Source organism: Lycium ferocissimum, chromosome 7, assembly GCF_029784015.1.
Source record: "Lycium ferocissimum isolate CSIRO_LF1 chromosome 7, AGI_CSIRO_Lferr_CH_V1, whole genome shotgun sequence".
NCBI classification, from domain to species: Eukaryota; Viridiplantae; Streptophyta; class Magnoliopsida; order Solanales; family Solanaceae; genus Lycium; species Lycium ferocissimum.
In genome coordinates, this window is record NC_081348.1 from 36,330,800 (window position 1) to 36,351,934 (window position 21,135).

General features: G+C 34.5%; 3 protein-coding genes and 2 pseudogenes across 3 annotated transcripts; 4 read left to right on the forward strand and 1 right to left on the reverse strand.

The window, feature by feature from the left end:
- Positions 1–1,991: 1,991 nt before the first annotated feature.
- LOC132062790 (uncharacterized) lies at positions 1,992–4,960 on the reverse strand. The gene is made up of 5 exons (XM_059455283.1): positions 4,505–4,960; positions 4,329–4,397; positions 4,088–4,170; positions 2,573–2,775; positions 1,992–2,181 (listed from the first exon to the last, which is right to left on the reverse strand). Exons 1-5 carry the CDS (start codon positions 4,714–4,716, stop codon positions 2,089–2,091), a joined length of 660 nt encoding a protein of 219 aa, XP_059311266.1. The 5' UTR covers positions 4,717–4,960; the 3' UTR covers positions 1,992–2,088.
- A 751-nt stretch (positions 4,961–5,711) lies between these two features.
- Positions 5,712–6,726, forward strand: LOC132062170 (RING-H2 finger protein ATL54-like). The gene has a single exon (XM_059454795.1). The coding sequence runs from the start codon at positions 6,139–6,141 to the stop codon at positions 6,724–6,726; it is 588 nt and encodes a 195-aa protein (XP_059310778.1). The 5' UTR covers positions 5,712–6,138.
- Positions 6,727–10,753: 4,027 nt separating this feature from the next.
- On the forward strand, positions 10,754–11,726 carry LOC132062171 (RING-H2 finger protein ATL54-like; annotated as a pseudogene).
- A 3,869-nt stretch (positions 11,727–15,595) lies between these two features.
- LOC132062172 (RING-H2 finger protein ATL54-like) lies at positions 15,596–17,081 on the forward strand (annotated as a pseudogene).
- Positions 17,082–19,240: 2,159 nt separating this feature from the next.
- On the forward strand, positions 19,241–20,563 carry LOC132062791 (calmodulin-like). Its single transcript, XM_059455284.1, has 4 exons — positions 19,241–19,510; positions 19,670–19,827; positions 19,995–20,072; positions 20,243–20,563. The coding sequence occupies exons 1-4, from the start codon at positions 19,435–19,437 to the stop codon at positions 20,372–20,374; spliced, it is 444 nt and encodes a 147-aa protein (XP_059311267.1). The 5' UTR covers positions 19,241–19,434; the 3' UTR covers positions 20,375–20,563.
- Positions 20,564–21,135: the final 572 nt, after the last annotated feature.

The following is a 21,135-nucleotide window of genomic DNA, read 5'->3' on the forward strand; positions in this document are numbered from 1 at the left end:
TCTACAAAATGAAATAACCGAAAAATTAATATGGTATATATTTTATAAAATAACCAACCGAATCGTACCATTGACGCCCTATTGTAATGAATATCAAGTTCTAGCCATCTCATCTTTTTTTTTCTTATAAACAATTTAACGACTCTGGTGGGGATCGAACCCAGAATCTAGTCATCTCATCTCATATTCATTTTGTCATTTTCTTGGAAAGAAGTAATTCTAGTGATTAGGAATTTTGCATAAGCACGTGTAAAATAGAAATGTAAATTTCCAAACTATATTTCCAACAGAGTTTTCATTTCTCCTAATAACCAAATTATATAAAAAAGTTTCACGAGAAAATTGTTTTACTCATCAATCAAATACTGAAAAAAGAAATGTAAAAAAAGGTTTATTTTTCATGGAATATTTTTTACAGGAAAATTGAAGAACATTACCAAACACACCCATTAATGTATGTACGGCCATCTCTTCTCCATGGGCCGGCTGTAGAGAAGGGTTTTAAATGTGTGATGGTCAAAGAATATTTGTTTGGTACGGAGGAAAATAAGTTTTCTAATTTTTTCATGTTGGATTGATCAAATTTTTTAAATTATATTTTCCCTAGGAAAACAAGATCCTTTAAAATGAGAAAAATAGTTTTTCTAATGCAAGTAGGAAAAACAAATTCCACAAGTGGCATTCCATATTGATTGTGTTTTCTCCACCCTCCAACACACCTCATCTATGTTCGCCCCCATCTCGTACTCCTCATACCAGTGGCGAAGGCAAGATTTTTACTAAAGGGGTTTAAAAATATAAAGAAATAAACATATGAACAAGGTAAAGGGATTCAACATCTACTATATATACATTAAAAAAAAAAAAATTAACCTTATATATACAGTGTAATTTTTCACCGAAGAGATTTCAGATGAACCCCCTCCGCCCAACCTAGCTCCGCCCCTGCCTCATACCCACCACCCTTACCCCTACCTGCACCTCTCATAGTATTTGTCTAGATTATATGCAAATACACATTTATGATAACATTATTTGCTTACGTATCAAATACAAAAAAATAAGTAAGACACTCACTTATTTTCCTCCAAGTTATTTTACTTAGAAACTATTTTGCAGCTTTGAAGGTGCTTTAATTTGGAGTTGAATTTGTTGGTTTCTTGAGTTATTTTGAAAAATTATATGTGGATTTTCAAACGTCCCAATTAGGGGTGTCAAATGGGCGGGTTGGGCTGAATTTGAACGGGTTAAGATGGGGTGACTAATAATTGGACCGATCAAAAGTTACTTTGATTGAAATGGGTTGGGTTAAAAAGCGAATCATAACTCAACCCGGTTAATTCTACTAGGTTTTAATTTCTTTGTTTGTTCTTTTATATTATTAAAGTACCTACTATTTTTTTATTTAAGCCAACGCATTTCAATCAAAGTAACTTTTGATGGGCTGAAATGGATTGAGCTGAAATGGACTGAGCTAATAAATAGGGGTCAACTTAAACGAGTTGGGTGGATCATATTTTCATGGGCCAATTTTGTCGCCCCTCACAGTGCATCAACTTTTGAGTAATCTCAAATGAGGATTTTTTGGTTAAGACAAAGGTCAATAGATTAAAGGAGTCGTTAGTAAATTAAAAGAAGTAATGACCTCTCAAAAACTTGGCCTAACAGGCTATAACCCACTCAGGCAACCACCCATAAACATAAATTCCGACTAATGTCCTCCTTATGTCTTGATAACAATAAGCCAAAAATGTCTCAAAAAGCTGCCTGCATTAAATTCTCTTCATCAAACTTAGTTTTTGTGCCTAACTCAAGAGATGAACTTGCAAACAATAGTTAGATTTACTTTCTTCTTCTTTTTTCTTTTTTTCTTTTTTGGTTGACTCTGGCAAGAGTTATTCAAAGTATAGGAGTGATTAAGCGATGGCTTCATTTTATTCTCTTCAGAGTTAGAAATTGAATATTTTCTATAGTATTATTTTATTATTCCCAATCACAATGTTCTGAATCGTCTCTACAAATGAAGAATATACCCTCTGCTTTTATGATTTTTGAGGCACAAAAAGAATAAATAAAATATGTAGTGTACTACTTTTTGTCACATTCCCATTCTTCGACTTTTTCAATAATGGGTTCAACCATTTTCTCCAGGTCTTTCAAGTCTTGCTCCACATCTTCAACCTGTCAGCAGTGTTATCAGAAAACAATATTTTTTCTACTAAACCAGAAAATAATAATAATGGATAAAAATTACACTACTAAACAATCACTATATTTCTATTAAAATATCGGTGGAAAAAAACATAAATAGTGAGTAGTAGTGTTTTTACACGAAAAAATTAGGAAGTTTCCCGATTTCTACGGGAGCCTATTTCCAACCATGCGTCTTCCCAGCGAGCTGGTTTGGTGGGAATGAGGTGTAAAAATCATATTTTATAACACAAATTTCCCACTGAATGTCGGTGAAAAAAACCTCTATTTCTAGTAGCGTTAAGACGACGATATATACAACACATGGTGTAGACTAGAAGTATGTAAGCGATCTATGATAAAACCAATTTGGTATGCTGACCTTGTGAATGAAATTAGAAGTAAGCTGAGCATCTTTAGCAACTACAGCTGACGCATTTTCCACTGCTATAGCTGCTTCTTTGAGTATGCTATTTTCAGGCAGCGTCCCAGCAACCCCTTCCATTACATTTTCCGTTTTAGTCGCTAACGCTGCTACTATATCTGCTGCTTCTTCCACCTCTTCAGCCACCTTCTCTACCTCTCCTGAAACATCAATTCCATGTTTTAGGCTTTTTTGTGATCTTTCAGAGAGAACAGTTTTTATTATAAGAAAATCTTTGTTTTTTGGGAAAAGGGTATTCTACTTTAATTTATTGGCTAACTTTGCCCTCCGTTAGTTAAAGTAAAAAATATCCCCTTTTCAGTTACAAGTTGGGAAATAACATACCTACCATATGCACGTATATGTTAGCAAGTTTTAAAAGTACCCTCATTTCTAATATATTCCCACGTAAGCAAGTCTAATCATTAATTGGGTGACATGAACGCCACATGCATTTAACTTATTCTACAAAAGTGGTCTTCTCCGATCCACGTGATGTAATTAATTCTTTTTTAAAAAACAATCTAGAAAATTGATTTTTTTAAAACAAATCTGGAAAAAAAACGGCTTTTATTAAAAATTTGAAACTTTTTTGTTTTAATAAAACCCGTTTTTTTAAAATATATTCTCGATTGGATATTTTAGTTAAATTTGGAAAACTGTAAAGTATTTTAAAAAAAAAAAAAAAGTGTCCTAATTTTTTTTTAAAATCTGGATTAATTTTGAAAAATCTGAAAAACTGATTTAAAAAAAAAAAAAAATCATTTTCCAAATTTTTTAATTAAAAAATCCAATTTTCCAAAATATGTTTTTTTAAGAAGCAGGTTTTATAAAGTAAAAAAAAAAAAAAAATCGGATTTTTAATAAAAACCATTTTTAATAGATTTGTTTTTAGATAAATCAATTTTTGCAGATTGTTTTTAAAAAAATTGCCACATAGGCACCACATAGAATAAGTTAAATGCCATGTGGCGTTGATGTCACTCAATTTCAATGACTAGATTTGCTTAGGTGGAAATATGTTAAAATGAGGTATTTTGAAACTTTGTTAACGGTAGGGATATTTGGCCCCAACCTGTGACGGAGGGGTATCTTTGACTACTTTGGCTAACGGAGGGCAAAGTAACCAAAGTTATGGCGAAGATATTTGACCCTTTTCCCTTGTTTTTTCCATTAAAGAAATTGAAGTCAACTTTTCTTGTTTCAGTTACAAGCATTGGACATCCTTTTGAGTTATACGTTTAAGTTGAAAGATTATAATTGTTTGAGTTTAATTTGTTCTTGTAACGTTCATGTGATCATCATCTCTGAGCATCTTAAAATATGAGTGTTTTATGAGCTTAATATGAGCTTATTACAATTAATTTAGACGTTTCGGGTTCTGAGCTTGAAGAGCGTTTTTTACCTTTGACTATATAGTGTTGGAATTAATTTGTTAATATGCATTTAAAATACAAAAATATATAGTAGTACCTTCAATTCTTCGAAAGCTGTCCCATTTTTCCTTCCAAAAGGGGAGGAATATTGATATTATGGAACCTAAAAGCCATTTTGCCCTGCACATTTAATTAGAAGGTTTCATTGATGATTTGTACTCTTTAGCTGTGAGCGGAAACTCACTCTCTCTTTTTTCCTCTCTTCTTTAAAGTTCCTTTTTCTGTGCATGGCAATCAAATTGATACTGTATGATCAATGACAATAATTAACTGCTTACCAAGCAAATAAATTGGGCTTAGAAGGAGCTGGCTCTTCTGGAGGAACTTTGTTTGCTTCATTCTTTACCCTTATATAGATGCAATAAAGAAACCAAGATTCAATTTTCTTGATAGAATTGAAAATTTCTTTTTTCAGTTTTTTCGAACGAAAGCTATATAGAGAAGAATTAATTACTGATCCGTCTTATTGGGTATTTGATACTCTCCAGAACTGATAAGTCGTAACCCTGGACTTACTGAGCCACCATAACCGATCCTAGTAGTTGGAACAATGCCATGGATGCCCTGTAACTGTGAGGATGTAGCATTAAAGCGAACTCTATAGTATTGGTGAAGCAACGTAACAAGACTTCGGATTTTGTACGAAGATGAAGAATTTGCAGCCATGATCACCAACAAAATAAAAGCCCGATTTTTGTGAGAGGAAAGACCAGAAATTAGATTTAGTAATTTCGAATAATGAATTGCTGTATTTGAACGGTTGAGTAGTAACTTCAGAACATATATATGTAGTAACTTTATAACGGAAGCAATAACTTTAGAAGAGATTTCAGTAACTAATTTCTGAAAAAACAAGGTTGGCCAAGTATATGAGAAGTAAAAGTGCTTTCTTTTAAGGAAATTTAGGCCAGAGGAGGAGGAGTGTGTAAAGGCCAAACTAGTGCTTAACATGTGATGAAGAAGATCCTAACACGCCAAGAAATGAAGGAATTGGGTTTTCTTTGCTTATTTTATGTAATTTTGTGACTTTAAGCTAAAAGTAACGTTCAAAATTGCTTGGCAAGTCACCTGTTCCTTACAAGCTAAAACCATTATGGAACTCTTCATTCTTTATGCAAAAATTAAAATGTGGTACTCTGATTTATATGAATAAGGGAAAAAGGAAAAACGAGAACATATTGCAGGACTAGGATGTTGTCATCTTGATATGGATTAGACTTCGGATCATGACCCAATTTGGCTCAAAAGTCACTCTTGAAAACATTAACATAGACAATTAATAATCATTTCATATAGTAAACTGCTTTATTTTTTCCTTAACAATATATTGTATATTCTCTTCATAATGTTAACTTTTGTTTCTTATCATTAAATTTCAAGGTCTGGATAATACAAAGCCATTATTACCTGTTAAAGCTTCACATGGCTCTGATTGAGAAAGACAAGTCTGAACATGAACGTCATACATACATTTGGACCTCTAATTCCTTGCGCTAAATCATCTGAAAACAGTTAAATTGAAGGAATGAAAAATTCTTTTCTTCTTGCCTTTCTTTAGATTAAATCTGATCAGGATAAGTAACATTGTATTACAATTTACAATTATCAGCAACATGAATATAAGATACAACATTTTACTGGAACACGCACATTGAGGGTGAAGCTTAACTTGTACACACTAGAATGAAAGATACAATATTTCATTGAAAATACATCTAAGGTGACGCTTAACTTGGAAAAGCCGAGAGCTTTGAACTATCAATTCATGTAGCTTAGTTTCTTTGAACAATATTGAATGTCAAATCTGCCATGAACCAGCTTAGATTGAGCGGAACAAGGAGGAAAAAAAATGGTAGGCCTGTGTAAATCGGTCTTAATCAGCCGCCCAGTATACTAGACTTCACAAAAGTCCAATAAGAAGAAACACATAAATGAAAAAACAGAAGAAAAACAAAAAAGGCATTCATCATGTTGCAATTTCGTTGGGAACTAGGCTGTAAAATTGCTCTACATTCTCTTGCACCAAGCAGAAGGCAGTAGCTATATATACGTTTCTTCTCATCTCTCGTTAAACAATTAGCTGCAGCCATGGCCTTCCATGATCGAAAGCTGATGTTTGAATCTCTTGATAATTCCATTGGCAAAATTTGCGACTATTATTGCAAGCAGGCTGAGTATTTTTTTATGATTTGTCCCCAGCAATGTCTTTATATTTGCCCGAGTATTTGTGTAGTCGAACCACCACCACCAACCGAAGTTCCTCTTTCGCATTCTCCACATAAATCAACTATTCCCGTCTTCTTGATCATTCTACTTTCATTCTTAGTCATTGCTGTCTACATATTTTGTGTCTACATCATTCACAAATTCCGCAACTCAAGAACTTGTTCACAACCGGAGCAGCAAGTAGTAGAAGAACAAGAACAGTTTAGTGATATTAAAACAATGGGTCTTAAGCCATCAGTCATTAGTGCCATCACAATTTGCAAGTACAAAAGAGGGGAAGGACTAATTGAAGGAACAGAGTGCTCTGTTTGCTTGGGTGAGTTTCAAAAAGATGAAACTCTCAGGATTTTGCCCAAGTGTAACCATGCTTTTCACATATCTTGTATTGACACTTGGCTTAGATCACACACCAATTGCCCATGTGTCGTGCCGCCATTGTCATCACCCTAGCCATTGCCGTCTTGCTTTCTGTATAACGACGAACTGTGTAACTAACTCGTTTAAAAGCTTAAAGTGTTGAAGATTATTCTTTTGATTTCTTAATTATAATGTTATTAAAAAGATTATACTCTTATTTTCTTAATATGCACGTCACCAAGCTCGTATTCGGACTTAATTCTCGTATTCGGACTTAATTCTTTCTCACAGGCTAAATACGTGAATTTTTCTAATGGATAACGATGAGACTCAAACCCCTGCTTTATGCCCGCTCCTATAAACATACTAATGACTGTACGAGTACACTAATTGTCACGACCCGACTACGGCCCATGACGGGTATCCGAGGCTAACCACCGAACACCACTCATTCTGTTACTCATCTGTTTTCATTCATATCTTATGCTCATAATCATAGGAAACTATTATCATTGGAAACATATTTACTTTTATAAACATAAGCCCTTCGGCTATTAAAATAATATATATACATGCATATACATGAAAGACTATGAGACCATACTACCCACAACTGTGCATCTACGAGCCTCTACTAGAATACTGAACATATGGACGGGACAGGACCCCGTCGTACCCAAAGTATATGTACACAAAAATATTGTCTCAAAATAGCACCTCCGGAATAAAGGAGGGCTCCTGTAGATCGGCTGATAGCTCCTATGGATCTACACCGTCTCCCTGTCTACCTGTGGGCATGAACACAACGTCAAAAGAAAACCGACGTCAGTACGAACATTGTACTGAGTATGTAAGGCATGAATGAAATGAACATAGTAGAAAAATCATAAGGCATAAGATGAATACTTAAACTGCGTACTCTTTGGATGAATACATTTTATACATATATCATACGTAGCATATCATGTGATCTACCATAGCGTATACATCATCAAATCATATATATACATCATCATGCCATTCATATATCATCATATCATTCATACATCATCATTGTTAACCCGTGTCCGGGTAACCCTCATATGCAGCCCACTAGTGGTGATTGTGTCCGGCCTTCTAGGCGCGGTGGAATCATAGCAGCCCGCCATAGCGGTGACATGTCCGGCCATGAAGGCACGGTGCAATCACAAGCAGCCCGCCTTAGCGGTGACATGTCCGGCCAATTAGGCGCGGTGGAATCACATCGTCATATACTCATCATCATACATATCATAGGCTTATCATTATTAATTATCTTACAGGCGTATCATGGCCTTATCATGCCTTAGCATCAATACATATATATATATCATCAACCATACATTAGGACTTGAAGCTGACTATAGCTATGTCGGGGTGACATAAGGTCGTGAACCCCCGATCATGTTATGGAGTGATCATAAGCGTTATATCTCACCTTGGGGGGACTACATTTTAAGGTGAGTATACATGAGGAAAACATCAATGAATCGTAGTCAACATCATTAACTTTATAGGTACATCATATCGTGATCTCTAGGATCTTTAGGCTTAAGTTTATCATTAGCATTATTGTGTTCGTAATGTATCTCTCATCTCATTTGGCTATTCATGAACATAGACTCTTAGTCTTCCAGAATATAAGAAATTCATGAAAGAGGAGGAAAATCATGCATAGGATTCATGCCTTAGGAAGAAAGGTTGAGCCTTACATACCTTTGTCGTTTAACTATTCTATCGCTTGCTCGTTCTCCTTTAATGCACTCGTTTATACCTTCAAGGGAATTCGTATAGACATTAGCTAAACAATCATAAGAACGTACTTACTTAGGCTAGAGAAAATTGGGCAGCATTTCTTCTGTTTATATGACTTCCTCCATATTCCATATCAACTCCCAAACATTCATAACAACAATTACAATATCATAAACAACAAGCGTCATTCACTTGCATTATCCACATTTAGCAATTTCACTTCAAATTCTCCATAATCATAACCAAAGTCCCCTATCGTTCTCTTTCACATATAATACTTGTTTCATGTTCTAAATGTCATTCATAACGTATTTACAATCTCAATATATCAATAATCATGATTCATTCCAAACTACTACTCAACAATAGCAATATTTCCCCCATTCATGACCCACTTTCTATGCTCTTCTACAATCCAAGTGTTTCCACTTATTAATACTTCAAACATCATGAAAATACCATGAAACTTACCTTAGATAGCGTAGGAACAAGTCTTGAATGGAAATGCTCTTCTAGCACCAAAACCCTATTTCATCTCTCTTGGAATTTCTTGGTTTGGATGACTTTAATGAGGTTTCATATACTTGATTCACTTCAATTCTTATTATTGATCTTTGATTTCCTTTGTTTTCTTGTGGATGAAATATATGGAATGTTCTAGAGGTCTTGAGAGGTTGAAGAAGTGTGTGGAAAATGAAATAAATGAAGTTGGGATTACATTTAAAGACTTGGAACATTTCAGCCGTCGGGAGTTCCACGGACTCTTCCACGGTCCATGGAACCTTGTGTTGGCCATCGTTCTGGTCGTGGTTCATGACCAGCCAGCCACTATCTCTGCTGGTAGTTCCACGGACCCGTCCACGGTCCGTGGAACATTCTATGGTCCGTGGAACATGGTCGTGAAACTCACAGTTTCACCGAAGTTGTTCCCGTCGTCTCGTTTGATCTCCAATCCTTATGGAACCTTCTTAACACTTGTTTATCACTTCATTCGCAATCTAAGGGACGTTATAACTCTTCTCCAAAACATCATTAAAACATCATTAACTAGATACTCGTAATTTTGCCCGACACACACAACTTATAACTCGCTTTCCTCAACAACTTTCATGCCTTAACCCGAATGTCTTTGGAAATCTTAATTAGGACCACAAAGACTATTTCTTACTTGTCCAAACCTCGTATACGTCATGCCCTTCGTTAGTCCATTCACTGTACGCTAAGGGGAAATTTCCTAGGTGTAACACTAATGAAATGTTAAATTGCTAGAGAAAACACACTTCTATTGTCTTAATTAACTCCATATTGAAAAATTCAAGGCTGAGACTTAAAATGAAACTCATTCTGGAACTTTTGAAAATGCCACGAATTAAGGGTGTGTTGGTATGATGGAGCTCATTTTTCATGAAAAATATCTTCTAGTGTTTTGTTGGTGAGTGGAAAATATTTTCCAATATATATATATATATATATATATATATATATATATATATATTAATGAATAAGGTCCAAAATAGCTTAGTATTATGACGTTTTCCCTAACAATGAGAGAGATTTATTAAAATTTTATGATATTTCTTAAAAATACAATAATGAAATTTAAATAATAAAGCCAAAGAAATATCATAAAATTTTAATAAATCTCTCTCATTGTTCTATGATAAGGAAAAACGTCATAATACTAAGCTATTTTGGACCTTATGTTCATATATATATATATAAGTGTGAGTTTAAACAAATAATATGAAGTTAAAAGTTTAAGAAGTTGTAGGAAAATGACTTCCGGCAATAAGTGTTTCCGTTTTTGGGGAGAAAATCTTTTGTATGGAAAATGACTTTCATCTTACGAAACACTAGAAAATGGTTTTCTCATGGGAAGCATTTTTTTGGGAGTCATTTTCCCTCATACTAAACAAACCCTAGGGATTGAAATTCAAAATGAAGGCGGGTCAGGGGATTGGCGAATTCAGAATTTAATTTTTATGGCTTGAAATATGGATATTAGTAGAAATTCCAAGGAAGATGTGGTGAATGGTCGTGGAGGGAAGTTAAATGAGGTTCATGCCTTAAGAAGCTACTACTTCAAGGGCTCGTGCTTCTGCCATCGCAAATTCTTCAAAAGAACACTGGGTGAGTAATCAATTGAAGTAAATGAATCAGAGATGGATTCTGTAGCAAGGAGTTTTAAGATGTGATGAGAACTCAACAGGAAAGTTGAAGAGTAACACATTGAGAGTTGAAGAGATCTCTTTCTTACAGTACAATGCATTAACAACAACAACGATCAATTCCAAGTAAAAACTAGTTTAGAAGACTTACAGGTTTCTTCTTACAGAATCAGATCTTTGTCAATCACGAATTCACAAACGTCCAATAAGAAGAAATAATCGTAGCTTGTGTAAATCGGTCTTAATCAGCCGCCCAATGTACTAAACTTCACAAAAGTCCAATAAGAAGAAACACATAAATGAAAACCAGAAGAAAAACAAAAAAAGGAAAGAAACAAAAAACACAAGGCATTCATCGTCATGTTATAAGTTCGTTGGGAACTAGGCTGTAAAATGCTCTATATTCTCTTGCACACAGAATTTGAAACAAGGCAGCATTTATATGTACGTTTCTTCACATTTCTCGTTAAGGAATTAGCTGCAACCATGGCCTTCCATATTGATCGAAAGCTGATGTTTGAATCTCTTGATAATTCCACTGACAATGCTTGTGACTATTATTGCAACCGGAAGGAGTATTATGCTGGGATTTGTCCACCGCAATGTCGTTATAGTTGCCCGAGTATTTGTCTGCTTCCAGATATCAGACCACCACTAACACCACAAAATATCACAACCGAAGTTCCTCTTTCGCAGTCTTCACATAAACACAATGTTTCCATCTTCTTGATCCTTCTATTTTCATTCTTAGGCATTGCTTTTTACATATTTTGTTCCTTCGTCATTCACAAATTCCGCAAGTCAAGAACTTCTTCACAGCAGGAGCAGCAAGTAGTCGTAGTAGAACAAGAAGAAGAAGAAGAAGTGTTTAGTGATATTAGAACAGTGGGTGTTCAGCCATCAGTCATCAGCGCCATCATGATTTGCAAGTATAAAAAAGGGGAAGGACTAATTGAATGAACAGAGTGCTCTGTTTGCTTGAATGAATTTCAAGATGATGAAACTCTTAGGATTTTGCCAAAGTGTAACCACGCTTTTCACATACCTTGCATTGACACTTGGCTCAGATCACACACCAATTGTCCTATGTGCCGTGCTGGCATTGTCATCACAATACCCGCCACTGTAGCTTTTACTGAGCGAAACGTGTGACCATCTCATCTAAAAGCTTAAATTTTTGGAAGACTACATTTTTAATTACATAATTATGACATCAACGCGCCTCTTAGCTTATATTCAGGCAATGAGATTCAAACTCAGGATCCTTTGCCTAGTTTTATAACATACTAATGAAATGTGTGACTATTGTATTTAAAAACTAAGTTATTAGACAAAGTACAATTTTATTTTCTTAGTTATCTCTATTTTGTAAAATTTAGCGCTGAAACTTGAAGGGGAAACTCGTTAAAGAATTTCAGAAAATGCCAAGGAATTAAGAATTGACATTCGAAATGAAGGCGAATCACAGAATCTAAGTACTTGGGGGTATCGGTGTAAGTTGAAAGGAAGATGTGGCAAATGCTCCTGAAGGAGAGTTAAATAAGGTTCATGATGGAAGATATGCATAAACAGCGGAAGCAAATAGCCAGAATCTTGCATTTAAGATAAACAACATACATATTACAAATGTATCCAAATGTAAATAGAGGAATACTTCTTGAAGCATGTGATAATCCCATGAACATGTTTTATCCGCGATCTTGCAAAACTGTAAGTTATGTTCTTTGTTAGGGGAAGGTTAATGTGGTTTATGCTAAGTGCTAACTCCCAAAAGATTATGCACAACTTACACTCTGTTTGGATGGTTGTTTCCCGTGGTTCATTAATGTACAGTATGGTGTTATATTGTATTGTACTGTACTGTATTAATGAACACAATGTTTGGATAGACTGTATCGTTTGTTGTGGTTTAATAACATTTGTATTGTTTGGTTTGATTGTACGGTATTGTATAATTACTTGTAAGTTTACTAAAATACCCTTAACTCTTAATTAGAAATTAGCTTATATATATTAATAAAACTCAGGTAAAGGATAAAATAGAAACTTTAAAAAATAAGTAGCTGGTGGGCGGGGGTGGTCATTTGGTGGGTGGTGGGCATGGTGGAAGGGTGGGTGGTTGTGAGATGAGGGTGGGGGTAGTGGGTGGTAGGGTGGGGGTGAGTGGCTGTGGTGGTGGGGTTGGGTGGTGGTGAGGGGTAGTGGGAGGAGATGGTGGAAGGATGGGTGGTGTGAGATGGTGGTTGTGGTATGAGGGTGGGGTAGTGAGTGGTAGGGTGGGGGTGGGGTTGGGCGGTGGTGAGGGGTAATGGGGGTGGTAGGTGGTAGGGTGGGGTGGGGTGAGCGGTGGATGGTGGGGGTATAATGGAGAAATAAAATACGTAGCCACGCAAAAATCACCAAATTCGTAGCTACAAAAATTAAGCATTTTCATGGTTATATAACCACAGAATTACAATGGGTTTACAACACCATACCACATAATTTTAAGAACAATAGATACAAACATGATTTCCTTGAAAACCATACATTAATGAACCACGGGAAACAACCATCCAAACAGGGGGTAAAGTTGAGAGTAGAAAACATCTCTTTTTCTTTTCTTGTTTCAACTGCACGGAATGGTTTATGCTAACCCAAAAAAAAAAAAAGGAAAAGGGCCAAAAATACCCTCGAACTATTCAAAATAGATCACATATACCCTCCGTTTGCATTTGGTACCAAATATACCCTCGCCGTCACACCAAGGGACCTCATATACCCCTCTCGTTAACGGACTGCCACAAATGCTAACTGGGCAGTCCGACGTGGAAAAAAAACTCTCACATGGCAGTCCACCTGGGCAGTCCACGTGGCTAAAACCCACCTTTCCCTTTAAATCAATGTTTTTTCTCTAAATTAGAACCCTAATTTCAGAAAAAAGCTTTCTTCCCCACTAAATTTCCAATTAGGTTTAATAATGTGACTAAAACTTGAAAATTGGGATATTTATAATACCCACGTGAACGATACTACAATGTTGGACTTAAAAGAAAGAAAAAGAAATTCTTATGTTAAAAGAAAGATGAAATGAATTAAATAAAAACACTAAAAAATTAATTTAGAGTAAATTTGAAAAAGATTAAGAAAATATTGATGTACTACACGTGATATGTTGATGATATGAGCACCATCATCTTCTTTCCCAAAAATTTTATCCACTCCTTCGAAAACCCAAATACATAAAAATTATGAAAAATTCTTAAATCACAAATTTGAAAATTGCAGATTGAAAACTCACTTATAATAATACTGCTTTGCAATTTGCTTCTTACTATTTTGAGAAGTATTATTACTAAGATTTCCAATCCATTGCCTTGTGGTTGTTCGAGATAAAACTTATAAAAATTTCTACAACATTGTTCAAGATTTCCAATTGAATTTAGTGGGGAAGAAAACTTTTTTCTGAAATTAGGGTTCTAAGTTAGAGAAAAAACATTGATTTAAAGGGGAAGGGGTGTTTTAGCCACGTGGACTGCCATGTGGGCTTTTTTTCCACATCGGACTGCCCAGTCAGCATTTGTGGCAATCCGTTAACGAGAGGGGTATATGAGGTCCCTTGGTGTGACAGCGAGGGTATATTTGGTACCAAATGCAAACGGAGGATATATGTGATCTATTTCGAATAGTTCGAGGGTATTTTTGGCCCTTTTCTGAAGGAAAAAAAAAAGACGGTTAGAAATTGATACCATCTCTTTATTTAGTAAAAAAATATTCCCCCACCCTATTTTTCTAGGTTTAAATGAAAGGGAAATTGCAGATATTGAAATTAACAGCCTAGTGATAAGAATTACAAGCCCCTTTCTGTTGACCTACTGTCTCCTACTTCCTCAAGAATATACAAACTTCTAAGCAATTTATAGCAACACGTAAATCCTATGTGATTAAGAAAGTAATTAATTCGTTAGGAAAATCTAAGAACGGGCAATTCCTCGATTAAATTTTTAATCGCCTATACAGACACACCCTATTTTGTTAAAGGCTTACAGCAATCACAGTATATAGGTTTTCTCTTGTGAGACTCAATTCTAGCGACTTCGATTGGTGATTCACAGTTACTTGTTCGAATTTAAGATAAAACCCTACTTTCCAATACGCTTGTGCCCAAAAAGAAAATAGATTGATTCACTTTGGTCTCAACTCTCAAACAATCAAAATTATTTATTTTATGCTAACATATAGTTCATTGTGGAGTGAAAAATATTTGTTTAAATAATCGGGGTACAGTAGAGCAGGGGCGGATCTACTTGGGGGTCAGGGTGTTCGAACACCCTCGGCAAAAAATTACAGTGTATATATAGGGTAAATTTTCTGTGTTTTTGTGCATATATTAACTTTTGAACACTCTCGGCAAAAAATTACAGTGTATATTTAGCTTCTTCTTTTTTCCGAATACCCTAAATGAAAATCACGATCCGCCAGTAGAGAAGATTCCAACTTTTAATGACTGCAAATTAGCGAACATATAATAAAGGTATAACACTTATCGCCAATGAATTTATCACATTAAATTAACTGAATTAGGTGTGAATTGCTCAAATATATAATGACCGAAAGGTCTAATATTGGCTGTGGCTAGTCTCGTTTTCTCTTCCCCTCTACTCACCGTCAAAAAGGCAGAAAACCACTTCTGTCATTTGCATTTTCTGAATTGAAAATTTGTCTCCTTGGTCATTTATTTAAATAGACAGTTGAGATATGATTTAGTTATTTAAATATGATAAAAATATTTTTGTGACCTCATTGTTACAATGGATAAATTTCAATTACTTTAGTGCGACAAAATAATTTTGTAACAGAATGTAATAGTGAATAAATGCAATGACACCATATGGGAAATTAAGTCAATATAATATGCTGTGCAGTTGACTATTTCGTTTTCCACCATGAGGTCTTAATTAAAGCAATAAATGTCCAATTTGCCATAAGCCAGTTTAGGTTGGGTGGGACAAGCAGGAAAAAAATGGTAGCTTGTGTAAATCAGTCTTAATAATTAGCCGCCTTGTCTAGTAAACTTCCTAAAAGTCAAATAAGAACAAATATAGAAATGAAAAACAGAAAGATAGAAGAAAGAAAAATACAATTTGCATTCATCATGGTTTCGTTAGAAACTAGGCTGCTACATACAATTTCCTAAGATGCTCATATGTTTTCTTCACATATTTCGTTAAACAAGTAGCAGAAACCATGGCCTTCCATGATCGAAAACTCATATTTGAATCACTTGATAATTCCACAGGCAAAACTTGTAACAGCTATTATTGCAACACAAAAGAAAACCCTTCTGGAATTTGTCCAATTTCATGCCTATATATTTGCTATCCAATTTGTACTTTTCCCCTGTTTAATGAAATCCAACCACCATTACCACCAAATTTTTTCACCCCCAAAGTTCCTATTCCTCAGTCTACACATAAACACATTATTTCCATCTTCTTGATTATTCTATTTTCTGTTTTAGCCACTTCTTTCTTCATATTTTGTTGCTTCGTGGCTTACAGAATACGAAAAGCAAGAATTTTGTCACAAGCGTCGCAGCGAGTTGAAGAAGAAGAGGAGTTTAATGATATTGTTGATGAAGATATTCATGGACCTATGGTGGATCATCCTATATGGTATATTAGAACAGTGGGTCTTCAGCCATCAGTTATTAGCGCTATCACCATTTGCAAGTATAAAAGAGGGGAAGGAATAATTGAAGGAACAGAGTGCTCTGTTTGCTTGAGTGAGTTTCAAGAAGATGAAACTCTTAGGATTTTGCCTAAGTGTAACCATGCTTTTCACATACCTTGTATTGATACTTGGCTTAGATCACACACCAATTGCCCCATGTGTCGTGCCGGCATTGTCATCTCCCCAGCCGCCTCATCGTCGCTTGAACATGTATTCTTCCGGTGATCATCACATCTAAAAGTTTAATCTGTTATACTCTTAAATGCAACTTTGATTTTTTTTTTTCCTGGATCATCAAGCACATGAAAATTATTTTGGTAATTATTGACCGTATGACTCGAGCACAGGTAATTTAATTGCTCGGATACCATGTTTAAGTGTGTGATAATTTCATTTTAAAAAACCAAAACCATTAAAAAGAACACGTTTTTATTTACTTAATTATGTTTATAATGCAGAATTCAGGGCTAAGACACGAAGAAGAAACACGTCCGGCTATAATTTCAGAGAATACCACGGAATTAAGGATTGAGATTGAAAATGAAGGTGAGTCAGTTGAACTAAGTAGTATGGATATCGGTGGAAATTCCAAAGAAGATGTGAATGGTAATGAAGGAGCTGACAAGTGAATTTTGTGCATCAAGAAGATCAGCTTCTTTGGAATCTTTATCTACAGCTTCAATATTAACTCGTGTTTCTACCATTGCAAATTCTTCAAGAGAACAATGGGCTGATCAAAATTCGAGTGAGAAATCAATTGAGGTAAATGTATCAGAGACGGGTACTTCTTTATGACAAATGAGGTCTCTTTCTTGCAGTACAAAGGTATTGATCAGAAGAAGCCAGAGTGCTGCTCTCCTTCGATGAGATAATGTTAGTTGTAATAAGTGTAGTAGTAGTGTATATAAAAAGTATTATGCTGATGAAAAATGGAGATCAGCCAGAGAGAAAAAAATCTCTCTTATATTGTCAATGCCAAAGGCTTCTGGCAAAGGTTATCAAAAACAAATCTGTTTGTATGAAGTATAATTGTTGTCCTTTTTTTTTTTTTTTTTTTTTTTGTTGCTTTTTGGCTGGGATTACAAGCTTTGACTACTGTGTTCATGCCCCAAACTCACTTGGCAATTAAGGTATTGCTTACTCGCAAACAAACACAACCGTAACTAATATTTTTGTATTGTTGTGTGTTGCCTCTATTATTCGTATAATATGATATAGGCTCCACAATAAGATCATTTTCCAATTTGGTCAAACATCTATGTAGTGTAAACAAAGCGATGAATTTGTAAGAATTAAAGGAGACTGTGATAGGAAAAATTTCTGTTTATTGTATTCAACTGAGTATTCATTCATTTGCAGTTGGGTCCTTGCAGTTTTGCACCTTACTAAAATACACCTAAGACTTCACATAATCTTTTCGGGTACTTTTAGAAGTATCAAATTTAACCCACAAGGTATAACCACCAAATCAGGGGAGGTGCAGAAATAGCCTGTTTTAGGACACCTATACAAATAATAGCTTTTAAAAATAAATAAATAAATAAATAAATAAATAAAATTAAAATTTAGCCGTTTCAAAATTAACTTCAATCATGCAGGTCTAAAGTTTAAATTGAGGGTCTAAAGTTAGGCTCGGTCAAAGCCCAGCTTCAAACCAATATGTCTTGATTGAACTTTGACTTTTCAGACCTAAAGTTAAGCTTTGGCAAAGCCAAATTTAATATCCGAAGCTAAGCAGCATAAACAGGAGGTTCAATCTGATTTTGGGGAAAGAACATTGATAGCAAATGAGGATGAAGAATTTGAACATAAAATTGAAATAAGTGAGGAGAATGATAGGTGTGTGAACCAACCTCAAAAGGATAGTAAGACTTTGAAGGCCCTTGTGCAGTTGTGTTGTGCTGCCCCTTTTTTCTTCGAAGTCAATCAACGCATTTGATGCCTTGTCTTTAGTTAGAAGTCAATCAACGCATTTGATGCCTTGTCTCTAATTAGTCACTAACAGACAGGCTGAAATTCAAAAAGGGTAGTTTTGTGTTTATTGGGTTCTAGTTCCGCAGTCAAAAGTCATACAGCTGCCATTCGTTCTTTAGTTTATATTATTTCTATTTTAACGTAAGATGAAGTATTTAATATTCTGCGAGTTCAAGTTTGTGTACCAAAAAATACCTCACGCTATATTACCAAGATATTGGAACTTTTATACGCTTGTAGAATAATTTTTACTACTACCCTAGCTATTAGGTACTTTAACAGAGATAACTATAATAAATGTCAACCGAAAATGTGGATGAGTCACTTTGAAATTAAAGTAACGCAAATAGCAGCCTATAACATATGAAACTACGTCGATCGTATAATATAATATATAAAATTACTGAATATAATTGAAGTCTGTAAAATTGTATCACAATGAAGCAGGTTATAACCGATCGAATAAAACGCCCTAGTCAAAAACACAATATTATAAATCCATAATCTTTTTAGACACCTTTTTTTGTTGGCATTTCTAGAAAGGAAAAAGGAAATATTGACTCTCTCATGGAAGAAAGTTAATATATTAATAACGATTTTGCATGTTGAACTTTCAATTTTTCCTAAGTGCATGCGGATGACTTAATCAAAAAGTGGACGATCATTTCCTAGTGAAGTGTTTTCTACTGTGCAGCGTTCGGTGTATTTCCAAAGTCTAATCAATAGTTTGACTGAATAAAAATGGAGTAGCTAGTTCTTATTTATTGAGTGATAATTACTCATAACTATCTCTCACAATCAAAACCAAAGTCAAGCTTCAATTGAAGAAAATGAAATTAAGGGTGAGCCCCCACTCAGCTAATTTGCTCCAAAAAATGTTAAAAGTGTCAAGTCTTTGATAGTGTTCTTGCAATTTAATATTCAACTCTTGACTATGGAAATTTTGGACTCCATCTTAAAAGAAGCTTCAATCCTAGAATGTTGACTAGAAATTTTAATTCCAAATATCAGGCGTGTGTCTGACTTTCCTCAATTTAATTTTGTGGAAAATGTCGTATCTACTCCCTTTTTAAAGTACCGCGAAGTTGCTTGTCATGTCCAAGTACCATTCTCTTACTTCTAAGAGTTAATTTTTCTATATTTTGCATCAAAGATTTAGAGCAATTAATTAGGCATGGCTGATGCATTGTCAGAAGACCAAATTTCTGAGTTTCGTGAAGCCTTCTGGGTTATCGACAAGGATTGCGATGGTAAGCCAGTAAATCTTCTGGTTTAATTCTCGTTTCTTCCTTCCTATAATGGACTATATATAAACTGGTCTTTGTTAACAATAGTAAAAAAAACTCCAGAAAATGGATCTTTATTTTGTCCAATTTTGAAATCTTTGTATTGTTTGAATGGAAATGAAGGGGTGATAAGAATGGAGGAACTTGCGGCAGTAATCCAATCTTTAAATGAACATCCAACCAAGGAAGAGATACAAGAAATGGTAAACGAAGTGGATCCTGATGGTGATGGCACTATTGATTTTGAAGATTTCTTGAATATCATGGCTAGAAAGCTCAAGGTAATTAAAGTGAATATATATATATATATATTAATCCATATCAGGTGATCGACTGTAGATATTTTTAGGTAACCTGATAGTGTAAAAGAATTTACAATGACTATGTATAGATGTTAATTACTCATACACTTATATATTAATTACTCATACACTTATATATTGCGCAGGACAACGTATCGGAGGAGTTAAAAGAAGCATTCAAAGTATTTGATCGAGATCAAGATGGATTTATTTCTGCTAATGAGGTTTTAACTATACTCTTATTTCATTCGATTTTTTTCCTCATTAGTAACTCTTGATCAAAGACCTTAACTTTCTAAGTCTCAAAAATAAAAATGTTGACTAAGATTTTTGACTTTAACCCGCTGTGGAAACACATTCTAATGGTGAAATTTTTGGATGTGCGTGAATGCAGTTAAGAAATGTGATGATGAATTTGGGAGAAAGATTGACAGATGAAGAAGCCCAACAGATGATCAGAGAGGCAGATCTTGATGGAGATGGTCTCGTTAGCTATGAGGAATTTGTTAAAATCATGACAATTTAATGATTTTTTTTTCTTTTTTGTATAATTCTTCTCTTATATTCTTTAGGACTACTTACAGATAAATAGCTTTCTACTATCGTCTTTTGTCCTTTTTGACGAGAGAAAAATTAAAAATAATAATTAATGCTATATTTAAGATAATTATATGTATTCATAGAATAACTTTTTAATTCATCCTATTTCATCAAATTCGAAATGTGATGTGGTTCCAGTACCTTGTTCATTCTCATCGTTCACTAAGCATTTTAATCCTAAAATCACCTCTTGCAATGCACTTATGTCTTGTCCCCTTAATAATTGTTTATTTACTCTTCCTTTTTTCTTTCTTCATTATCTAGAGTCAACTGGCAAAACAGAGACCTTTGAACAGATAGGCAAATAATACCATTCGGCTTTACGTTTAACTAGAACAGAAAAGGTTTAAAATGTCCCTAATTTATTGAAACTGGCTCAAAAATATTATTTCTACGTCTTGGACCAAAATACTCTATAACTTTATTTTTTGACTTAAAAATATCTCTTAGATTAACGATTGACAAGTTGATTATGTGGGACTTTATTAAAAATAAAAAAATAAAAAATAAACATGGCAGAGTATGATTGGTCCAAGTGTTAATCCAATAGGAGTAAATTACTAATCATATCTATATACAGTTAAACCTCTCTATAACGATATCCGCATATAACAGCACCTCTCTATAATAGTCAAGTTTTTTTTTTGAAACCGATTTTTTATGTTATAATTTACTTCTCTATTAACA